A 22872-nucleotide genomic window follows, 5' to 3' on the forward strand; every position below is an offset into this window, starting at 1 on the left:
ATGACCCTATATTGTTAATTAGGTCAATCCTAGTGCTCTGTAATGGCTGAATTACCTGTAATTTATTTTATTTATTTTTTAAACAAATTTACTCTTACTATTGTATAAAACCAGGAATTAACTGCATGAATGAGGAGGAAAAAATGGGGCAAATAATTCAGTTTCTTACACAAAGGAAGTAAGTTCATATATTTTGATGATCTGAATAGCTGGAGTAGCAGGAAAATGAAAAGTACAGCTTGGAGCAGGAAGTCATTAACAGATGATGTTCCCTATCATAGATAACATAAAATAATGGCTCTACAGTATTTATTTTTATCCTTTTAATTTAATTCAAAAAGCATTTCCTAGATGGGCCCAGAGGGCAACAATTACTCAATAGAAAAAAATTGCGAAGTTACTTCTTTCCTTTCTTTTTTTTTAAAGATTTTATTTATTTATTTGACAGACAGAGATCACAGGTAGGCAGAGAGGCAGGCAGAGAGAGAGGGGGAAGCAGGCAGAGAGAGAGGGGGAAGCAGGCTCCCCGCTGAGCAGAGAGCCCGACGCGGGGCTCGATCCCAGAACCCTGAGATCATGACCTGAGCTGAAGGCAGAGGCTTTAACCCACTGAGCCACCCAGGCGCCCCCGAAGTTACTTCTTTCCAAAGGCCGAAGTTATGTTTTGACTATAAGCATCGTGAAGACAGGGTACGAGGGTCCATGCTTTATTCATACTTAAATCTATAAAGTCTTAAATAATTCTTCTCTCATAATAAGCACTGAATATAAATTTACTGACTTCTATAGACTGGATTCATATTCCACTAACTGAAGATCTAGTAAATGGAGCCCACTCTTGTGTCAAAGTGTTTCTAACTCTAATCAAATTACTGGATTTTAAAATACAGAAATATCTTTGGTGATGTTGAAAAAAAATAACTTGATTTCAAATAACATCAAGTTACATAGCTTACAAATTATGAAGTGCAAGTCAGAAAACTTGATAAGATTTTAATTACTTATTTCATATTAATACTGGCCATAATAAAGCTAAAAAGGGAACTAAATAAGCCATAAATATTAACTTAAATTTATAAAGATTAACACTGAAAAAGTGATTTTTCTAGTCACAGGATGGAAGATTCTCTTACGTTTCATATGAAGGTTTTATGTTTAGAAGTGTTCATGTTTCAACAGAATCTGTTTCACAATCAATCACAATCTAACAGCTTCTCAAGCTGTTAGAACAACCTTTTAGCTTTGAGTTCTGTGAGAAAGTTGGACCAGGATAAAAGATGATGATTGGGCACACACGTATCTAAGTTTAGGTAAAAAATTATAGTAGGGCTGTTTATATCAAAATCAAATTATTTAAGTACTTTAAACCCAACTGTTTAAAATAATCATTTATTAATTTATTATTAATAATTTATTTATATATATTCATATATATATTCATATATATATTCAGGGTTACTTTTGATGTAATGAACTCTCCTGCATATTACCTCATGTGACATTTAAATCCAGAAAAATTATGACACTGTACCACCCACTTTATACATTGAGGCTTTACCACTATTATAGTTAGAGTAAGGTAAATAACAGTTCTGGAAAGTTTCTGTCAATACAATAAACTCTAGCTCAGTGCCGAGGGCCTTCAGGAAATGAAGAAGGGACTAGTGAGTATTATCAGGTAATGAATCTAAAAAGCCCATAAGTAACCAGGGAACAGACCTAAAAATATTTAAGTTTATTTAATTTTGTTTCTCTTTGAGTCTGTTTTTCACAGACTATACTGTGGGAGTAAGAATGCATTAACTTTAAGCATATAACTTGTGTTAAGTCTAATGCAGGGGTTGGCAAATTATGACTGTGGGCCAAACTTGGCCCACCACTTGATTTTACAAATAAAGTTTTATTGGAACACAGTCATGTCCATTCATTTATGTATCATCTGTGGCTTCTTTCATGTTCTGGTAGCAGAGTTGAACAGTTGTTACAGAGACCATCAGGCCCACAAAGCCCAACATATTTACTACATAATCCTTTACACAAAAAGTTTGCTGACTCCTAGTCAAGCACATTGATGTAGAGTAGAAATATAGGCTATTAACAAAGAGATAAGCAAGTTCTAGCAGCAAATTTTTCAGAAACATAATTTCTAGAACCAAATTATTTTTGAACACTAATAAAATGTTGGCATATTATAGAAATGTTGCATTACATATTAAAATAATTACATATGGGTGCGTCTGGGTGGCTCAGTAGGGTAAGCATCAGACTCTTGGTTTCAGCTCAGGTCATGATCTCAGGGTTGTCAGACTGAGCCCTGCATCTGGCTATGCACTCAGTGCAGAGTCTGCCTGTCCCTCTCCCCCCCACTCTCAAATAAATAAAATCTTAAAATAAAACAAAACAAAACAAATACAGATGATAAAAGACAAAAACTCTGAATGGTCAACACATTAAAATTTGTTTAAAATATATTTTATATACAAACAATGAATCATGGAACACTACATCAAAAACTAATGATTACTGTATAGTGACTAACATAATAAAAAATAAATTTAAAAAATAAAAAAAATCTCAATAAATAAAACAGTGGAAAATTAGAAACTATCTTTGGACTAACAGTGTTTAAAATGCTTAAAAGTCTAACTATGCATTTACCTATATAGCATAACAGTCCTTGAAATTAGGTACTACACAAATACAATGAATGACTTTTCAAAGTAAAATCACTACTGGTTAAACAAAGGGAGTATCAGAGATGGCAAATTTCAGGTCAGCAAATTACTTAGGATATAACTGCCTTCCTTAACTTAGAATGAAATTCAGAGCCCCAAACATCCCCAGTGATAAAATTTGGAATTTCTTAATTTGTTCCTTCTTTCCTATACTTGTAAAAATAATCCTCAATTTTATTAGATTCAAATGACAACAACAAAAACCCTTCCATGGTTCTATTGATGCTGAACATCCTGACAGTAGGCTTAAACTCTAAAAGTAGTCACAAAATTCAACTACCACATATACTTTAGAAACTACACAAATTATACACAAACACACATTGGGTCTTATCCTACATCTGGCTTGTGAAGTATTAAAGATCTGAAATACCAGCAACTAAAGAGTTTAATAAACCTTAAAAGGCAGCTCTGAAATTCAGACATTTGTTCTTTTTAAAAAGAGTATTAAAAAAAAAGAGACGTTCTTATTCTTATTTATTTTATTTCTATTTTATATCTTTATTTTTTAAAAAATAAGAGACATCAGAAAATAATAAATATTGATATGGTTGTACAACCACATCAGTACAAAAAACTGGCTACATAGGAACTTATTCACTGGTTACATATCCTTCTACTTTCTGTCTTAAAATAAGATCAAAGACATTACTGGCTCATCACAAAAATGAACATCTTAGAACTATGGATTAAAAGCCTATTATCTATACTGATACAATTCAGACACTGTTCAGAACAGTGGCTACTGTCAGCATAAACAGAAGCTATTTCTTATTAATGTATAAAGAAAATCTTTCATTCAATGGCTAAACTGAATATAAGTTTGGAATGGATTATAGAACCATCCTCTTTATATACTAAGATTTTTCTGCTAGTCTGACCTATAAAGTCAGAGAAAGAATTGGCCACTTTGGAAGTTTTATATCACGTGGACTTCAAATAGAGACAGCTTATCTAACTGCCAGGAATAAGAAACTCTGAAGTACCTACAGTTGTTCTTTGGCCTCTATGTTTGTCTGCCAAAGGAGCTAAGCTAATACCTATTCCAAGTCGTTCAAGAAATGGAGGGTTCATCATAAAGCTCAGCTGAAGCTGTTGCTGTGTCACTACCGTTTATTCCAGAAGCACTAGGATTCTTGCTAGTCTTAAAGGCCTCAGATAATTGTCTATAATCACTCTGTTAGCTTCCGAGAGACTTGCAAAAGACACTCCCTTTGCGAGTATTCTACTTGCTGCTCATCTTGTTTGCTATTTGTGTGGATAACCTGGAAATAATAGTCACTCTATGGTTCTAACCCTTTACCTTTTTCTTCTTTTTTCCCCCTCCCTTTACCTTTTTCTTACTGGCTTAGATTGCCAGTGATCTTTTAAATGGTAGTTTTCCAAGTCAAAATTCACACTAATTTTTATTTTTATTTTATTTATTTATTTTTTGAAGATTTTATTTATTTATTTGATAGACAGAGATTACAAGTAGTCAGAGAGGCAGAGAGAGAGGAGGAAGCAGGTTCTCTGCTGAGCAGAGAGCTCGATGTGGGGCTTGATCCCAGGACCCTGAGACCATGACCCGAGCCGAAGGCAGAGGCTTTAACCCACTGGGCCACCCAGGTGTGCCTCACACTAATTTTTAAAAAGCCATTCCTAACAATATAAAATCCCATAAAAACCTGGGGAGAAAGAAGGCATCATTTTCCAAACTATAGCCAACTACCAAACGAAAGTCTATGGAACTGCCTATCTGCGGTGAAGAAAGAGAAGGTGGATTCTAAGCTGCTCTGATTGACCTCACAAGCTCAGTTCCTTATGGGTAAAGAGTAAGCAAAAAAAAAAAAAAAAAAAAAAAATTTTTCTTCTTGATGCCTGAGCTGGTAAAATACACTGTGAGAGTTTAAGTACAAAGCAAAAAAATTATGTGATAAACTGTATTGCTTTTGTGGGGAAAATTCATACATGCTCAAAAACAAAGGACAAAGTACAACATAGCATTTGATCAAGAAACAAACACTGCCGTCATCAGCCTATGCCTGGGACTACAAGCCAGTTACATTCAAAATGAATTAGGGCGCCTGGGTGGCTTAGTGGGTTAAGCCGCTGCCTTCGGCTCAGGTCATGATCTCAGGGTCCTGGGATCGAGTCCCACATCGGGCTCTCTGCTCAGCAGGGAGCCTGCTTCCTCCTCTCTCTCTCTGCCTGCCTCTCTGCCTACTTGTGATCTCTGTCAAATAAAATAAAATCTTAAAAAAAAAAATGAATTAATAAGTACATGCCACATTAAAGAAGATGTTAAAATTTGAGGTTCAAAAGACGTTTTCAAGTGCTATTGAACAAAAACAAAACTCAAGGAAGAATTTGGGTCTAAAAAAGGCATTCTGGAATTTGTCCTATGTGTTTATTTTCTGGTGATAAAAATTTTGAAAGTGTCTTGCTTCTTTCTTACTTCAGAATTCTGCATCTTCTGCAGCATATTAAAATAAAAAAGGATCTAGGTCTGAAAATACTAACAACAAATTAGAAGATAAAGAATAAAGAGCAAAGAAACTTCCTTCCATCTGAGAAATGCTTCAGAGGGACATAAAGATGTTAAACCAATGATAAAAATCCGGGATGGGGGATGGGGGGGGAAAGCATAAACTCCTGATAGTTCAGAAGACAAAAGTAAGTAGTATGAATTCTAGGCAGAATTTGATTCAACGAATTTTTTTCCCACAGGAGGTTCCTTTTCTGAAGAGAATGCTTTCTAAACAACAAGCGCAGCAACAATTTACCACTCCTGTACCAGGCACATACAATACATATACAAGTCTAGGTAACACAGTAAGTTTTTTCTTTCAATTTAACATTTATCCATCCTTATGTTTTCAAACTTTTGCTTGCTTTTCAGCAACATTTGGTAAAAATGAAATGCTGATTTAAATTTCAGGCTGCAGTGTAGGAACTAGAAAAAATAAAGAATATTTATCGAGCGTTTATTATATGCTGAGCACATGCTGGGCACAGGATACCTGGCACACTAACATTTGAGAGGGGCACTGTATTCTCCTTGCTGTTCAGAAAACTTAAAAGCAAGTTCTCGGGTTTTAAAATAAAACGTAGGTGAGGTCAGGTAAAACCCATTAACTCCTGGACTAGAAAAGATTGTGCTTTTCTACATCATCCTTTTGATGGTGATAGGTTCTTAAAAGAACAAAGCTAATTAAAAATAAATTTGATCAACAAAAACATAATGACAGAATAAACTATGGCTTAAATTTAATATACTAAACAGGATGTTTTATGAGTAAACCAAGATATGTAATAAGCTTTAACATTCAAAATAAACAGATAATGGCCTTTGATATTAAATTAGGTTGCAATCTTGGTTGTATGTGTGATCTTAATATCTCTGAGTCTCAATTTCTTCATTTGTAAGAAGAGGGTATTAGTTATCTTAAAGAGGTGTGTTACAAAGATTAAAGATTAAGGTAATACAGATAATGGTGAACACAGATCCTCATACATGTAAGTCCTACACCTCTAACAGAGTGACACTGAGGCTATGAAGGATGCTAACACTGAACAACTGTTTCCTTTTTTTTTTTCCTTTTGGAATTATTAGAAAAAAATCACAACCGCCCCCAGTCCCTATTCAGTGCTTCAAAATTTTCCTTAACCGTTGTATCTTGGTACAAATCTGATACAGATGAAAAACAACTGATGTACACGGAAGGATAAAGACTAAAGTCAGTGGTTAGAGAAGGGGAGAAGCAGCTCAGGAACCCTAAAAAAGGAGGAAAACACCTCACAAAGTCAAAGCACCATACCTTCTGAAAGTCTCCTAGACAAACCTTAATAATTACAAATGCCACCTATTATTTATTAGCCAGGATACTTCAGTGACTGTTTATACTGTTTCGTATCTGGACTGATTTTGTATGTTCCCCAATCCTCTTCTGGAGTGGGAAAGTGAGTCTGTTAATAGGGAAAGTACAAAAATTGTGTCTGGTATAGAATCCAGTAATGTTGTACTTCTAGATGTGTCCTGAGCATGTGTTTATTTTCTCATGTTTATGCCTTTCACGGTTCATCCTCCCTCTTCTCTAACAGAAGAATTGCTACTTATCTTTCTGGACACAGTTCAGATGTCAACTTCCAAGGCCATTAGTACTTCCCAAGGTAGGATTAGTTCTACCTACTCTCTGTTTCCAGAGTGCTTGGTATACACCTTTACTTGCCTCACTGCAATATAATTAATTCACTGAATGCTTGTTTCTCATACTTAGATGGTAAGTTCCTTGAAGGTACTGGTAGTGTGTGTATATGGTAGAATTTTCAATGTTTAAGCGTCATTCCAATGTTGTTGCTACCATTCTACATTGTCTAGTATTTCAACCTATCTAGAAAAGCAAGTGGAAAATGTAGTGTGCTAAAGGATGCTTTTTTTTTTTTTTTTTTAAAATATCAGGAAGGAAACTAGGATTACTATGCTTTTTGGTTAAGTGCTGGGCACATCAGGGTTTTTCTGGGGGGAGGTGGAGGTGCACAACAGTTTTAAAACTGTAAGTACTTAGCATTTTTAGACCTAAAAGGAAATTCAGATTTCCCACTTCAAACTTCCTAAGGGCTGACAAAGCCAGAGTCATACAGTCAATCATTAACTGAGCCAGCAGATTTGAGCAGATCATTCTCTTAACCTTACTGACCATACTGTTGTTTTTTTTTTTTTTTTTAAAGATTTTATTTATTTATTTGACAGAGAGAAATCACAAGTAGGCAGAGAGGCAGACACAGAGAGAGAGAGGGAAGCAGGCTCCCTGCTGAGCAGAGAGCCCGATGCGGGGCTCGATCCCAGGACTCTGAGATCATGACCTGAGCCGAAGGCAGCGGCTCAACCCACTGAACCACCCAGGCGCCCCGACCATACTGCTTTAATGATGCCAACACACCCTTACTGGGACTTTATCCACAGACAGAAATTACCATTCAGTTGATCTGCAGAGAGGAATAAAGGAGCTTATGATACCTAAATTTATATCATGACTTACAAAAAGAAAAGGCCTCTAACCAATGCTATGTGGTCAACTAAGTAGATTATCAATGCCTTTTGCATGTTAAGTAACCCTACCTTCTGTTTTCGGTAGCAGTACAAGTAGTACAGTATTAACCTAGTTCTTCTACTGTTTATTTAGTAAAGGGAACATGTATTTTATAGATGATTGAAGATATTTGGATAAGCAGCAAACTGTGAAATCTGAGATGTTACTGCCAAGTTTCTACTTTTGTTTGGGAAGTATAACATTCAAATGGTCATGAAATAAAATACACACAGTCCATTTCATTTTTATACCTTTTTATGATTCATATTGTTAAACGTCTATACACTGCATATATTTCAGTAAAAGCATTTCAATAGTAAAAGCACTGTAACTTTAAATTCCCATTTGCTTTAGATACTGAAAAGGTAAATACTGTAACCATAAGTATTCTCAGAAGTTTATTATTTTGGTAATATTTATCAAAGTATCATTTTTAAAGTTTAAAAAATTTCTCTTTAAAAAACCTGAGATTTCAACATATCACTTAATCTAAAATACACTTTCAATTAATTAAAATGCATTTATTCTTCATATATCCTTAATAACATTCAATATGTCTAAATACTATTTTCAGCATCGTTTCTAAGTAGTGTATGTCAGATGCGGATGTTAAATATAGAATTGAAAACACTGAATTCTATTCTGTTCTGAGTAAGGTAGTTAGTAACACAATATATAAGTAGGCTTGGCTTATGAAATTTCCTAATGGTTCTCAAAGAAATCAAAGCTCAGAATTCAGTGCCCTTCCCCTTCTCTGTGGCTTGTCCTGACACAGAAGACTAGTAGAGGGAACTACCCCCAAGCAGTGAATGCTGTTATGATTAGAACTGGAGGGAATATTGGTTACCTCTTGTGTGTATACTCTTTCCAGGCTGTTCTATTTTGCCTTTTGTTTTAAACAAGAAAAAACTACAAAACACTGAAAATAGGTTGTTTCTTAAAATCAAGGTCAGGCTAAGAGAAATAGGATGAATTTTTCATTTATAAATCTTATTTTTTTTCACCTGTGTCGTTCTGCTAAATATTATATATATAAATATGCAATTTAACCTTTATTACTTTCATAGAATTATGGCAATAAATTACAAGAAAATTGCACAGTTACATGTTTTAGCAGTTCTGTCAATTTTAAATATGATTTCTGTTAATCTAGCAGAAATCATCTGTTTTACTGTTGAACCACCTACCCCAGCACAGCACACAACTGTTAAAATGTAAATTGCCCAACTATTTTTAGCTGTTGTGGAAAAAAATTCCTGTCTTCGGGAATAATGATTTGAGGCATTGTGTTCATTTTGTTTATCAAGCAGCTATTCAGCCTCTAGTGGGCCCAAGTGCTTATGCAAGCAAAAGCTTTCAAGAATGCCTGCAGCTGCAATCCAACCTTCCAGGTAGGCTGCAGGTTCAGAGCACAGCTGCCCTAGGCTGCATAAAACTCAGATCCATCTGGAATTGGGTTTCAAAGAGGATTTCAAATTTGAGTTTTCATGTGTCACACGGAAGAGAAGGCAGGGGAAGAACACCGGAAAGAAGGAAGGCAAACAACCAAAAAGATGATATCTCTACTTCAGCCTTAATAAAAAATAAAAAGCTCAGACCCATGCTGCTCCTTCTAGATTACTACTTGCCAAGCCGGATATTCCATTCAGTGTATACTTCGATGAGCTGTGACTCATCCAGCAGCACCTGCGCCCATGTGTTAAGTACTGCCAAATAAAAGCCCAACATCCATTTACACAACAAAGAGATGTACCCTACAAGGCATGGGGCCTCAATCCAAAAGCCCCACTCCCCATTTGTTCTAAGCAAAGGGAAAGGAGAAAAAAAAAATCTTCCCTTCTCACACCAGAGATTTTTAAAAATGTAGGTGGATTTTTGATGTAGGTTAATTTACAAATACTTTTACTCTTTAAAAGAATAAAGTATGTTTAATAGCACAAACACCCCTACAGCATTAGATTATCACGGCCATTAATGATTGTTCACCAAACCTTTCCAACCTCCTTCGTGAAAGCTCTTTATTCTCAAAGGATACATTTTTTGAGCAAAGGGGGATCAACAAACTAGTTGCTTGAAAGCTTTCCTGATGCTAGGCTGAAGTTAGGAAAGGCTTAATGAAGGCTTTAAAATCCACAAGGGCTTCACAATGAACATCTGACTCGGTGATTTATGCATATTAATAACTTCAGTCCTACTGAGGCAAGCTGAGCTGAACATGTCCTCCGAATCTTAATGTCTTTAGCTCCACTGGGATTATTACAAATGTAAATTTCTAAGATTCTCAGCTATTAATCTCTGTCTGTCCTCCTGTTCAGCAACATAATGACTAATTAAACATCAAAAGACCTGTACAGGAGATCTTCTTTGACAGCTACCGGCCTAGTCCTCTTCCCAAGAGAGGAATTCAAATGACAGTGACACGGAGTAACAGCATATGAGTAAGCTACAAATTACTGCAGAGAAATCTGAAAACCTAACATTAAATGTGGATTTATCTCAATCAATGATTCCATTAAACAGTGAAGAGTTACTATGTAAAGTGTGCCTGCTGACGCCAATCGAATATATCCTTACAGCCAGCAAATATTGAATACCTGAAATCAGTTTGTTTACCACAAAGTCAAAAAAATGGGTACTTACTGAAGAAGGCAAACCAGGAGGCACCTTTCTGACTTTCTTTGCTTGCAAAGGATCTGCATTTGGAAAACAATATTATTTCATTAGAATTTCTATTTTAAAAGGTCAGACTTCAACTGAACAGAAATTTTTTCCTTCCAGTGCCTTGTTTTCCAATACTTAGGAAAAAGCAAGGGCATATAGGGATGGGGGCTTCGTTTTTTCTGACGGTTCCTAGGCCAAACAGTTCTCCTAATGAAGGGATATATTCCGAAATACGTATCAGGTAAGTTTAGGAAGATGAAAAGCAAACAAAGTAAAACAAGAAAGAAAATAACAAACCAATAAGCATGTGTGAAGGAAATTAATATTTCTTAAAAACTCTTTATGTGCCAGGCTCCATACCAGGCACTTTACATCACATATCTCACTTTCACTTGCAGAGGGCATTTGGTACAACAGGTCACTTTAATAATACAACTGCTAAACAGAGACACAAATTCAGTGTCCACATCACATGAAGAATTAGGTTTAATAGCATACTAACCAGACTGAAAGCTAATGCTGTGCTACAATTTATTATGTTAAAAATTTGAAATAAAATTTAATCAATGAAAAATTATGCTTGTAATCATGTCAGAGAAATGCTACATAAACTATTAAAATACAGGCACTGTCATATACAATGTCATCTAGTATTCTGTAAGAACACTTACTGTTTACAATGCGTGGTTAAAACTGCAAATTCAGTACTAACTGTTGTGTGATTTGTCCATGGGTGTTTATATTATTTCAAAAATAACTAGAGAAAGCCTATTTCTTTATAAGATATAAATGAGAACCCATTTTCACAGATAACTGACCAGCTTTACTTGGTAGTTTAAATTTTCTTATCTAAAATTTAAAATTTAAAACTTAAAACTTGTCCATCTTATTTACTGTAAAAAAAAAAAAAAGGTGGTAAGCGCAGCTTTCCGATCTTAAACAAATAATGGATGAAATTCAGGATTTTTCAGAGGGTTTCGCTTGTAATAAGGCTGGCATAAAGTATACTATTTTGCAAACCATAAAAATGAGAATTAAACAAGCATATTTTCCTGTGTCATAAATTATACGACACAGTAAGACACACAGTTGTTTAAGAGAGAATTATATTCGTATTTTAAATTAGGACAGGGCATCTTTACAATAAGGCTGCAAAGCTAAAAAAGGAACTTTAGAAGTAGCATGTGGGAAATTTTATACATTAAAAAAGGGGGCAAATCATTCATTCATTACTATTTAAGTTCCTATATCAAGAGGCAGCCTATATTTCTTTAAAGGAAAAGTGCCAAGATAAACAATATCTGGCACACTCTATACTTATAAATCTTAGAAGCAAATTTTTTATTCTTTGTGAGGCTTTTCTAGAACCTAACTCTTCGAAACTAACAAATACAGTATCCTTTGAGCAAAAGCCACACTCTATACCAAGAGAGTCGACGGAACTGCTCCTATCAGTTTGAAGCTCATCAATCTATTTTGGATTAATAACTAGCAGAAGATGTTTTATTTAGTTTAGGACAGTTTATACTGCCTATGTAAATAGAAATGTTTCTTATCTTTCTTCCTTCCTTTTTTTTTTAGTTAGAGAGGAGGTGGGGATGGGCAGAGGGAGAGGCAGAGAATCAAGCAGGCTCCATGTCTAGCATGAAGCTTGACATGGGGCTTGATCTCACAACCCTGAGATCATAGTCTGAACCAAAATCAAAAGTCAGAAGCTTAACCACTCAGCCACCCAGGAAATGTTTATTTTATATCTTTATCTCCTCACTGGCTGCCACTGCACAATTATGTACATAATGTTCTATTTAAAAACAATGAATTTGGGATTCACGGTTCACTTTTGAGGGGTTGCAAAGTCTAACAGTTTAGAGTAAGCTGGCTGGATTCAAATTTCAGCTCCTAATTTCAGCAGCAACAAATACAGTGGCTGTGTGAACTTGGGCAAGTTATTTTTAATCTCTTTGAGCTTCCATTACATAAGATGCAAAAAGGGAGTAACACCCCTTAGAGCTATTGTAGTAAAGATAATACAGAAAGATATTTGGGGCAGTGCCTGACAAGAGAGTGACAATAAATTTTAGCCATTATTACTATGTTTATATTAAAATCTGTGGCAGAATATATATATATATATATATATTTAATATTTTATTTATTTATTTGGCATAAGTAGGCAGAGAAGCAGGCAGAGAGAGAGGAGGAAGCAGGCTCCCCGCTGAGCAGAGAGTCCGATGCGGGGCTCGATCCCAGGACCCTGAGATCATGACCTGAGCCGAAGGGGAGGCTTTAACCCACTGAGCCACCCAGGCGCTCCTGTGGCAAAATATTCTAATTTAGATAGCTAAATGCTGTTTTGCAGAATGCAGATTTCGTAAAGCATCTAAGCAGCTTGAGAAGATACTGAGGTGGGTACAGATGATCTCTGAAGTCCTTTCCACTCCGAGATTTTATGAGTAACTACAATGCCAAGAAAGAGTGGCAGAGTGATAAATAACAACCAAGAATGGACTAACACTCCACTAAGTGGTATTCATACAGGAAATGAGAGGGCTTCCCTGGGTACCAAGTCTTGGCTAAGTTGCTAAGCTTCCTGGGTCTTGATTTTTCATCTGTAACACAGGTTAGTATTACAACCTCAGAGAACTTTTGTAAAGATATATACCTGGCATGGAGGAAATAAAAGTATTGATCACTATCATAATCAAAATGAAAAAATGAAAATGAAGATACAAGTTTTAATTTCTGGAAAACTTGAGTTTTTATACCTCCACCCTAATTCCTAGTGAATCAATAACTCATTTTCTCCCTGAATTTTTAGTAATATTATATTGGTCCGTATTAGTGCTTTTTGACATAGTATATACTCACATAGCTTACTAACAAGATATTTCTCTAGTGACACTAACACATCTAGATTTCAAAGAGTGTTCCTACCCTAACTCATTTGGTGGGAAACAAAGGTGAAGATGGAGAAAAGATGCTTTACAATTTATCATTTCTTTAATAAACATTATACTGGTCTACATCTTCTGGGCTTACTTTATTACACATACTATGTCACCCATAATGCTGAGAGGCGGACATATCTAGTCAGAGCTCTCTATGCAAACATGATTATCATTGACCTTTCATATATTCAAGCATACTCTAGACCCAGGGACAAGGGCTATTTCACAAAAATCTAGTTTTCACAGAAGGTAGATATATAAATTGGTATTTGCAGAATAAATAACTATACATATTTTCTTTTTTTAAAAGATTTTATTTATTTATTTGACAGAGATTACAAGTAGGCAGAGAGGAAGAAGCAGGCTCCCCGCTGAGCAGAGAGCCCGACGCGGGGCTCGATCCCAGGACCCTGGAATCATGACCTGAGCCAAAGGCAGAGGCTTTAACCCACTGAGCCATCCAGGCACTCCTATGACATATATTCTTTTAGTGGGATGTATTTATTTCAGAAGCTGGCCTATCCTTGATAGAATTACCCTGTACAACTTCAATTTTGTATAAAGGAAGATTCCTATGAAGGAATCACCAATAATTCTCACACTTAAAAACTGCTTGGATAAGGTGCCAGAGTGTACCTGAGGCTTGCTATAAGCAGCAACACAAAACAAACTGGCCTGGTTAGGGTATGTATAAGGCGTAAAAGAAGGAAACTAAAGAAAATTAGGGTTCAAAACTTAATAGATACTGAGTTTCCTTTTGAGGTGATGCTTTGGAACGAGACAGAGATGATGGCTGCACAGCACTGTGAATATACTAAACTTCACTGCATTGTATATTTTAATATGATTGATTTACCTCTAATTTTTAAAAAATGGGGAGTAGAAAACTTCAAATGCAAAGAACACTGATGTGGAGTCAAAAATTCTTAAATTTTATCTTGGATAAACCATCTACTAATTATATGAATATGTCCTCTTGAGCCTCCTTTTATGTTAAATCTAGTTATTACACTCACTGACCACAGGGCTGTTGGACCTAAGAGATGACAAAGTATATAAAACCACACTGTTAACTGTTCAGCATTATATCAATCTCAGTCAAAAATAAGGTATTAATATTAGCCCATGGCATTTTTATTATAATAGGAAAAGCCAGTCCCACTTTTCACTATTTAGTTCCTCTTATGATGACCAAACAAGAATATTAAATTGATTGTTTATTAAATATCTGATACATTATTATATGCAAATTAGCCTTATTATCAACATCATATCTAAGAAACCAAATTCCTACTAAATAAAAGTGTAGCCAGAAGACTAAGAGTTTAAAAAACGAAAAGGAACATTTTTAAGAAAGGATTTGTTGTACAACATACTTACCAAGTGCTGTAGAATCATGGAGTGGTCTTCTCCTGGAACTTGAGGCAGAGAATGAGTAGTATGGTGTTCCAGGTTTTCCTGAAGAGGAGAGCTGTGCTGGGCTTCCAAGCCCCAGATCTTGTCTCAGGAGACTAGACTATAAAACGAAGCCAAGGAAAGAAGTTATCTTCCTACAGATACCAACCCAAACCTGAAAGTATCACCACTTCTGAGTTACTCCCAATGGTTATTCAGAGGATGCTAGTACCTTCAACCATGCCTTGAATTTAGATGCATCCGATAAAATACTTGAGTTCTAGGAGACCATTGGTTTAAACTTATATTTTCTTTCCCTATCTTCATGTTGCCTGCTTTCTAGTAAATATTCAGATCTATGCAATCTTAAGGTTGAAAGACACTTTAGTTACAATGTGGTCCACCCGTTAATCAAGAATATTTTTGAAAAATGGTCACCAAGTCTTTGCTTGAATGCTTTCATGACCATACATGGCAGTCTATTCTGTTCTTTTTCCTTTTCTTTTTTCTTTTAGGATAGCTTTCATTATTTGAAGACTGCCAATATTGTCAAGACTAGCCATTCTTCAACTGCGTCTCATGGCATGGGGCTGAATGAAATCCTCATCATTTCTGACATAAGACCTCTGGATTTATTTTCAGTTTCTAAAAGTGTCTTGTGAAACGGAATGGATAACAAATGCCCCAGATGTGGCCTGATTAGTGCAGAGTCATTTAAATAACCCATTTGTGCTAGCTCATATTAAAAGTTTAGGAGTGATATCACATGTTGTTACTCTTTACTGCATATCTTGCTATCAAATCCTGTCCCTTCCAACAGTTTCCTTGTTCAGTTGTGTTTTTTGTCCCAAGTGCAACAGTTAACATTTACCTGATAAAATTCGTTTTCTTACATTTTATCCATAATATTCATTTCTGCTTTTTTTAGATTCCAAGTCTGTCAACTGCTGCATTTACTAGTCTTTCTAATATTGGGCCATAAAAAATGGGATTAAAAAAAGACATCAGGATGACAAGGCTGAGGAGATCCCTATGCTATGCTATATGCTACAGTGACATGAGACTTTGTTAAGTGCGTCACAGAAATCCAGAGATTCAGCAGCCCTGACCTACTAAACCAGTGACCCTAACATAAAGCAAATGAAGTCAATTTGGCAGAATTTGGTTCCAACTTTCTAGTAGCAGACAGAAAAAGGCCTCACCTGGAAAGGGTGCTGGATATGGTTGAGAGAATGCTCTCATGTGAAAAGAGCTGTGATCCCTCTAATAGCCTATCCTCTTACCCCAAATTTAATACCTGCCATATTCTTAGTAGTTTTCCTTTTAGCCACTGATTAGCACAGAGGTACTGCTTTGGTCAGAAAAAATCAGAACTTTGTAACAGTGGTCATAGTAGCCCAGTTCCTGCTTCCATTCTAATAATCAAGGAAAACTCTCTTTCAGTTTATCACATATTTAATGATTTTAAGTATTTTTTGTTTTGTTTCAGCTTAAAAAAATTCAGCTGGAACGCACATAGCATACAATTAACCATTGTAAAGTTTCCACTCAGTGACATCTGGTGCATTCACAATGTTACATGACCATCACCATCTAGTTATAGAACATTTTTATCACCTCCAAAGGAAACCCTATTGCCATTAATCAGTTACTTCCATTCTTCCCCTCCTCTAGCCTTTGCAACAACTAATTTCCTATCTCTATCAATTCACCTATTCTGAATATTTCATATAATTTGGAACCATATGGGACCCTCTTTCACTTCACGTTTTTTGAAGTGCATCCTCACTGTAGTTTTTATTAGTACTTCATTCCTCATTAGGGCTGAATAATATTCCATTGTATAAACATACTATAATCTGTTTATCCATTCATGCATTGATGGGACATTTTAGTTGTTTCTAGCTTTAGACTACTGGGCATAGTGTTGCCATGAATATCGTGTATGGGTATTTGTCAGAGATACCCATAGATGGGAGATACTCAAGAGCAGAATTGCTGGGTCATATGACAATTTAAGGAACTTCCAAACTGTTTTTCACCATGGTGGTGTCACTTTACATCCCCGCCAGCAATGTATGAGGATTCTAATTACATCCTTACCAACACCTGTTACTTGCTCTTTTTTTTTCCCCTTCTTTTCTCAATTATAGCCATCTTTGTGGGCATGAAGTAGTATCTTATTGTGGTTTGAGTCCCATTTCCCTAATGATTAAGATGTTGAATATTCCTTCATGGGCCTGATGACCTTTTGTATATCTTCCTTAGAAAAGTATCAGTTCAAGTCCTTTGACCATTCCATTTTTGAATTGGGTTGTATTTCTACTGTAAGAATATTATACTGTAAGAATACTTATATATTATGTTTTGAATACTAGACATTTATTAGATATATGATTTGCATGTCCCATTTTGTAGGTTGTCTTTTCACTTTGTTAAAAAAATTTATTTACTTATTTATTTGAAAGGGGGAGAGAGAGCATGCGTGCATACACGCAGGGAGAGCAGCAGAGGGAGAGGGAGAAGCAGACTCCCTGCTGGCAGGGAGCCTGATGCAGGACTCGATCTGAGGACCCTGGGACCATGACTTGAGCTGAAGGCAGGTGCTTAACTGACTGAGCGACCTAGGTATCCTGGTCTTTTTACCTCTTAACATCCCTGAATAAACACAAGTTTTTAATTTTTTTTTTAAGATTTTATTTATTTGACAGACAGAGATCACAAGTAGGCAGAGAGGCGGGCAGAGAGAGAAAGGAGGAAGCAGGCTCCCCGCTGAGCAGAGAGACTGATGCGGGGCTCGATCCCAGGACCCTGAGATCATGACCTGAGCTGAAGACAGAGGCTTTAACCCACTGAGCCACCCAGGCGCCCCACAAGTTTTTAATTTTGATAAAGTCTAACTTACATTATTTTTTTTCTTTGTTGTGCTTTTGGTGTCATATCTAAGCATCCACTGCCAAAGTCAAGGTAATGAAGATCTATCCCTATATTTTCTTCTAAGAATATATAGTTTTAACTCATACATAGATCACTGACGCACTTTGAATTAATTTTTGTATATAGTAGAAGGTATGGGCCCAACTTCATTCGTTTGAAAGTGTATATCCAGTTATGCTAGCACCATTTGTTAAAAAGAACAGTATTTCCTTACTCAGTGCTCTTGGTACCCTTTGCTGAAAATCAATTGCTCACAGATATTTGGGTTTATTTCTGGACTCTCAATCTTATCCTATTTGTCTGTATGTCTGCCTTATGCCAGCTCCATAGTGTAGGTTTGTAGTAAGTTTTGAAATTGAAAAGACTGCATACTTCAACTTTACTCTTCTTTTTCAATACTGTTTTGGCTATTTGGGCTTCTTTGAAATTACACATAACTTTGAGAACCAGCTTTTCCATTTATATAAAATGATACCATTGGAATTTTGATAGGGATTGCGCTTTGAGGAGTTTTGTCATCTTAACATCATTACATCTTCCGACCAATGAACACTGAATATTTTTCCATTTATTTAGGTGTTCTTTAATTTCTTTCAGTAGTGCTTTGCAGTTTCCTGTATATAAGACTTACACTTTGTAGTTAAATTTATTCCTAGGTATTTTATTCTTTTTGGATGCTAAATGGAGTTGGTGACTTAATTTTATTTTTGATTTGTTCATTATTAGTGTATAGAATAGAACTATTTTTTGTGTGTTGATCATGAATCTTGCAACTATGGTAAATTCATTATTAGCTCAAATAGCTTCTTTTTTAGATTTTAATTTTTACTTTTTTTTTTTTTTTAAAGGTTTTATTTATTTATTTATTTGACAGAGACAGAGAGAGAGAGACAGTGAGAGAGGGAACACAAGTCAGGGGAAAGGGAGCGGTAGAAGGCTTCCCACTGAGCAAGGAGCCCGATGTGGGATTTGATCCCAGGACCCTAGCATCATGACCTGAGCTGAAGCCACACACTTAACTGACTTGAGCCACTTAGGCATCCCTAGACGTCCTTGTCTTTTTTTTTTTTTTTTTTAAGATTTTATTTATTTGACAGATGGAGATCACAGGTAGGCAGAGGCAGGCAGAGAGAGAAGAAGGGAAGCAGGCTTCCCGCTGAGCAGAGAGCCTGATACAGGACTTGATCCCAGAACCCTGGGATCATGACCTGAGCAGAAGGCAGAGGCTTTAACCCACTGAGCCACTCAGGAGCCCCCCCTGTCTTGTTCTTAATCCTCTACACCAAACATGGGACTCAAAGTCACAATTCTGAGAAAAAAAGTTTTGTTCTACTGACTGAGACAGCCAGATGACCCATCTTGTTCACAATCTTAGTGGGAAAGGCTTTCATACTTTTACCATTAGGCATGATATCAGCTACAGGTTTTTCATAAATGACCTTTATCGAGTAGAAAAAGTTCCCTCCTAGTCCTAATTTGTTAAGTGTTTTTATCATGAAAGGATATTGGATTTTTTCAGATGCTTTTTCTTCACTGATTGAGATGATCAAATGATTTCCCCCACTTAATTCTGTTAATAAATTACAATGATCACTTCTCATAGGTTGAACTATCCTTGCAGTCTTTTTTTTTGTTTTTTAAAGATTTTTATTTATTTGACAGAGATCACGAGTAGGCAGAGAGGCAGGCAGAGAGAGATGGGGAAGCAGGCTCCCTTGCAAGCAGAGAGCCCGATGTGGGGCTCGATCCCAGGACCCTGGGATCACGACCTGAGCAGAAGTCAGAGGCTTTAACTTACTGAACCACCCAGGTGCACCTACCCTTGCATTCTTGAGATAAAACCTACTTGGATCATGGTGTATATTCCTTTTAATATGCTGCTAGATTTAGCTTGCTATTTTTTTTTTAAATTTTATTTATTTATTTGACAGAGATCACATGCAGGCAGAGAGAGAGGGAGAAGCAGGCTCCCCACTGAGCAGAGAGCCAGATGCGGGGCTCGATCCCAGGACCCCGGGATCATGACCTGAGTTGAAGGCAGAGGCTTTTAACCACTGAGCCACCCAGATGCCCCTAGCTTGCTATTTTGTAAAGGGTTTTTACATTAATATACAAAAAAAGATATAGACCTGTAGTTTCCTTTTCCCTGGGATATCTCTGTCTGGCTTTATCCAGGGTAATGCTGGCTTCATAGAATAAGTGTTTATTTAAGAAGGATGGGTGTTAATTCTTTAAATGACTGGTAGAATTCATTAGTGAAGTCATTTGGTCCTAGGCTTCTCTTTTTCGAAAGAATTTTTATTACTGATTCAATCTCTTGTTTTATCTCTGTTTAGATTTTCTATCTCCTCTTGAGTCAGTTTTCATAGGGTGTATATTTCTAGGACTTTGTCCATTTCATCTGGGTTGTCTAATTTATTAGCATACAGTTATTCATAGCATTCATTTATAATTCTTTTTATTTTTGTAAGGCTGGTGGTAATACTCTCTATTTTCATTTCTTATTTTAGTGATTTGACTTTTTTTCTTAGTCAATGTAATTAGGTTTGACAGTTTTTGATCTTTTCAAAGAACCAACTTTTGATTTTTTGATTCTGTTATTTTTTATTCTCCATTTTTAAAATTTCTGCTCTAATCTTTATTATTCCCATCCTTCTGCTGGCTTTAGGTTTAGTCTACTCTTCTTTTTTTAGGTTCTTATGTTATGAAGTTAGGTTATTGGTTTGAGATCTTTTCTAATGCAGGTATTTACAACTATAAATTTTCCTCTGATCACTCCTTTCACTGCATCTAATGTTTTGCTATCCTTTGCAGTAATTTTCGTTTGATTTTTCAATTTGTTTAAAAAAGCCTATTCAGCAATGCTGAAGCACATATGAGATAATCAATTACTAAACCAAAGATCATTACATCTTTCAGAAATGTTTATAATCAAGAATATTTTTTCAGACTCATCAAAAGGTAAATTATTCTTTGAAGAGTTGGTATCTTCCTTTATAAAGGAGAAAAGTGAGGAAAAGAAAATTTCAAACACCAGATAATAAATATGTGTACATGAAAAGACTACATAATATCAATATAATTATTTAGTGTTTATTGCATAAATTCCAACAGATCAGAATTTATGATATGAGGCTCAACAGACTAGAAAGGAAGGTGTGATTATCAGACATAAAGGAGAAACAGTCCCTCTTACGATAATAATCTCCAGAAGAAATGCTGAAATTGAGAAAATATATGTAACACAGTTTTATTTCTATTTCTATAAGAAACCATTAGCAGTGACTCTCCTGATTATGTTACTCATGTGAGTAGTGCAACCCAGTAATCATCAAATCTCCAACACATTACACTGAGATTTCCATTGTCACACCTGTTTTGTCTTTCTTTTGTCATGCTGGGCACATTCAACATACCTAAAATAGCAATCAGAATATGGCTCATAGTATGCTAGATGGAACATATTATTACTAACACGTTTAAGGTCAGGGGTCATGTACCTTGAAATTTTCCTCTAAATATCACTGATCTTTTATTAAGATGTTCCCTCCTCAGTGTAAAACTTACTTTCAGGATGGCATGCTTTGAGGCACCTGCTATATATATTCTATCATGCACATTTTCATGTAGAAGGGACAAAAGAACTTGGTCATTTTACAAAATTAAACAAATTCAGACAGGAGATGGGCATATAAGATGATGATTTACAATAGGGGTCAATTTCAAGGCCTACAGGTCAAATTGCACCTGGTTTTGAAAATACTTCTATTAGAACACAGTCTCACCCATTCATTTATGTATTGGCTATGACTGTTTTCATGCTACCGTGGGAAGAGGTTAGTAGTTGCAATGGAGATTATATGGTTAGCAAAGCTTAAAATATTTACTATCTGGACCTTTTTGGAAGATGTTTATTGACCCCTTATATAATGCTTTGGTGGAGGGACAAAGTATGTCGAATGGTGAAGAACTCTTAAGTTTTAAGATAAAGACAGAGAAACTTTCAGATGAGTAAAATGTAGCCAGTGAATTACTTTTTCAAAGAAGTAAAATATAGTTATAATAAAGACTGATAGAGGCATAAAATAATCTAAATGATGAACAGGGAAATACATTTCAATTTCTTTGGGTTTTTCTCCATAGATTACCACATTGTAAGGTCACGAAAGAATGAAAATGAGGTGAATGGCATTTTATATACTGTTTCCTGGGCACAAAACTCTATCCCCTAAGTCAGGAGACCTTGTCTGCCCTGAATCCAAGCTGGCTAAGTTACAACTCCTAATGGCTATAGTAAGAAAGGATGCTGGAAATCAGAGAATGAACAGTTCCCTAGAGAGAGGGTTGACAATTAGAGGCTAAATTCAAAGAGGAGTGTGACAGATTCAAACTATACCAATCGAGATCAAGAAGAAATAGAAAACTGCCAACTTATTCTGAAAATGATTCAGCAGATGTCTTTGTATTATAAACTCACATACAACATACAAACATATACACATATTGAGTGAAAGAAAAGGAATGTGTATGCATAAATGTGGTGAAATATTTATGAAATTTCATTAAGAGCCCATGGACATCTACTATATTATTCTTATATCTTTTCTATGGGTTTGTAATTTTTCAAATAAAAAGTTGGGAAAAGGGACGCCTGGGTGGCGCAGTTGGTTAAACGACTGCCTCTGGCTCAGGGCGTGATCCTGGAGTCCCGGGATCGAGTCCCACATCAGGCTCCCAGCTCCATGGGGAGTCTGCTTCTCCCTCTGACCTTCTCCTCGCTCATGCTCTCTCTCACTGTCTCTCTCTCGCAAATAAATAAAATAAAATCTTAAAAAACAAAACAAAACAAAACAAAACAAAAAAAAGTTGGGAAAAAATCAGAATAAATATCAAGAATTGACTAGCATACTTACAAATGTACTATCTCAATTAATATTTACTGCAATCTTATTATTATATAAATTATATGTTGTATAGATAACAAGTAGTAGAACCCTAATTTGAATCTAGGTCTGTTTAAGAGGCTCTTTCTTTATTACAAAGAAGACTTCCACGACAGCCCAGGAACCTAATTACCACTTACAAGACTATTAACTTGAAAAAAGAGAAGTAACCTGTAAATGA

General features: G+C 35.8%; 1 protein-coding gene across 5 annotated transcripts in view; it reads right to left on the reverse strand.

Moving 5' to 3' along the window:
• The window catches only part of TCF12 (transcription factor 12), a 389433-nt gene that overhangs the window by 71347 nt on the left and 295214 nt on the right, over positions 1-22872 (reverse strand). For all 5 annotated transcript variants that reach the window (XM_044231896.1, XM_044231897.1, XM_044231898.1 and 2 more), the window contains 2 exons: positions 14797-14932; positions 10448-10500 (listed from right to left, as the gene is read on the reverse strand). In XM_044231896.1, the coding sequence (XP_044087831.1) occupies positions 10448-10500; positions 14797-14932 (189 nt within the window). The remainder of the gene's footprint in view (positions 1-10447; positions 10501-14796; positions 14933-22872) is intronic.

Source organism: Neovison vison, chromosome 13 (assembly GCF_020171115.1).
Source record: "Neovison vison isolate M4711 chromosome 13, ASM_NN_V1, whole genome shotgun sequence".
Classification (NCBI taxonomy): Eukaryota; Metazoa; Chordata; class Mammalia; order Carnivora; family Mustelidae; genus Neogale; species Neogale vison.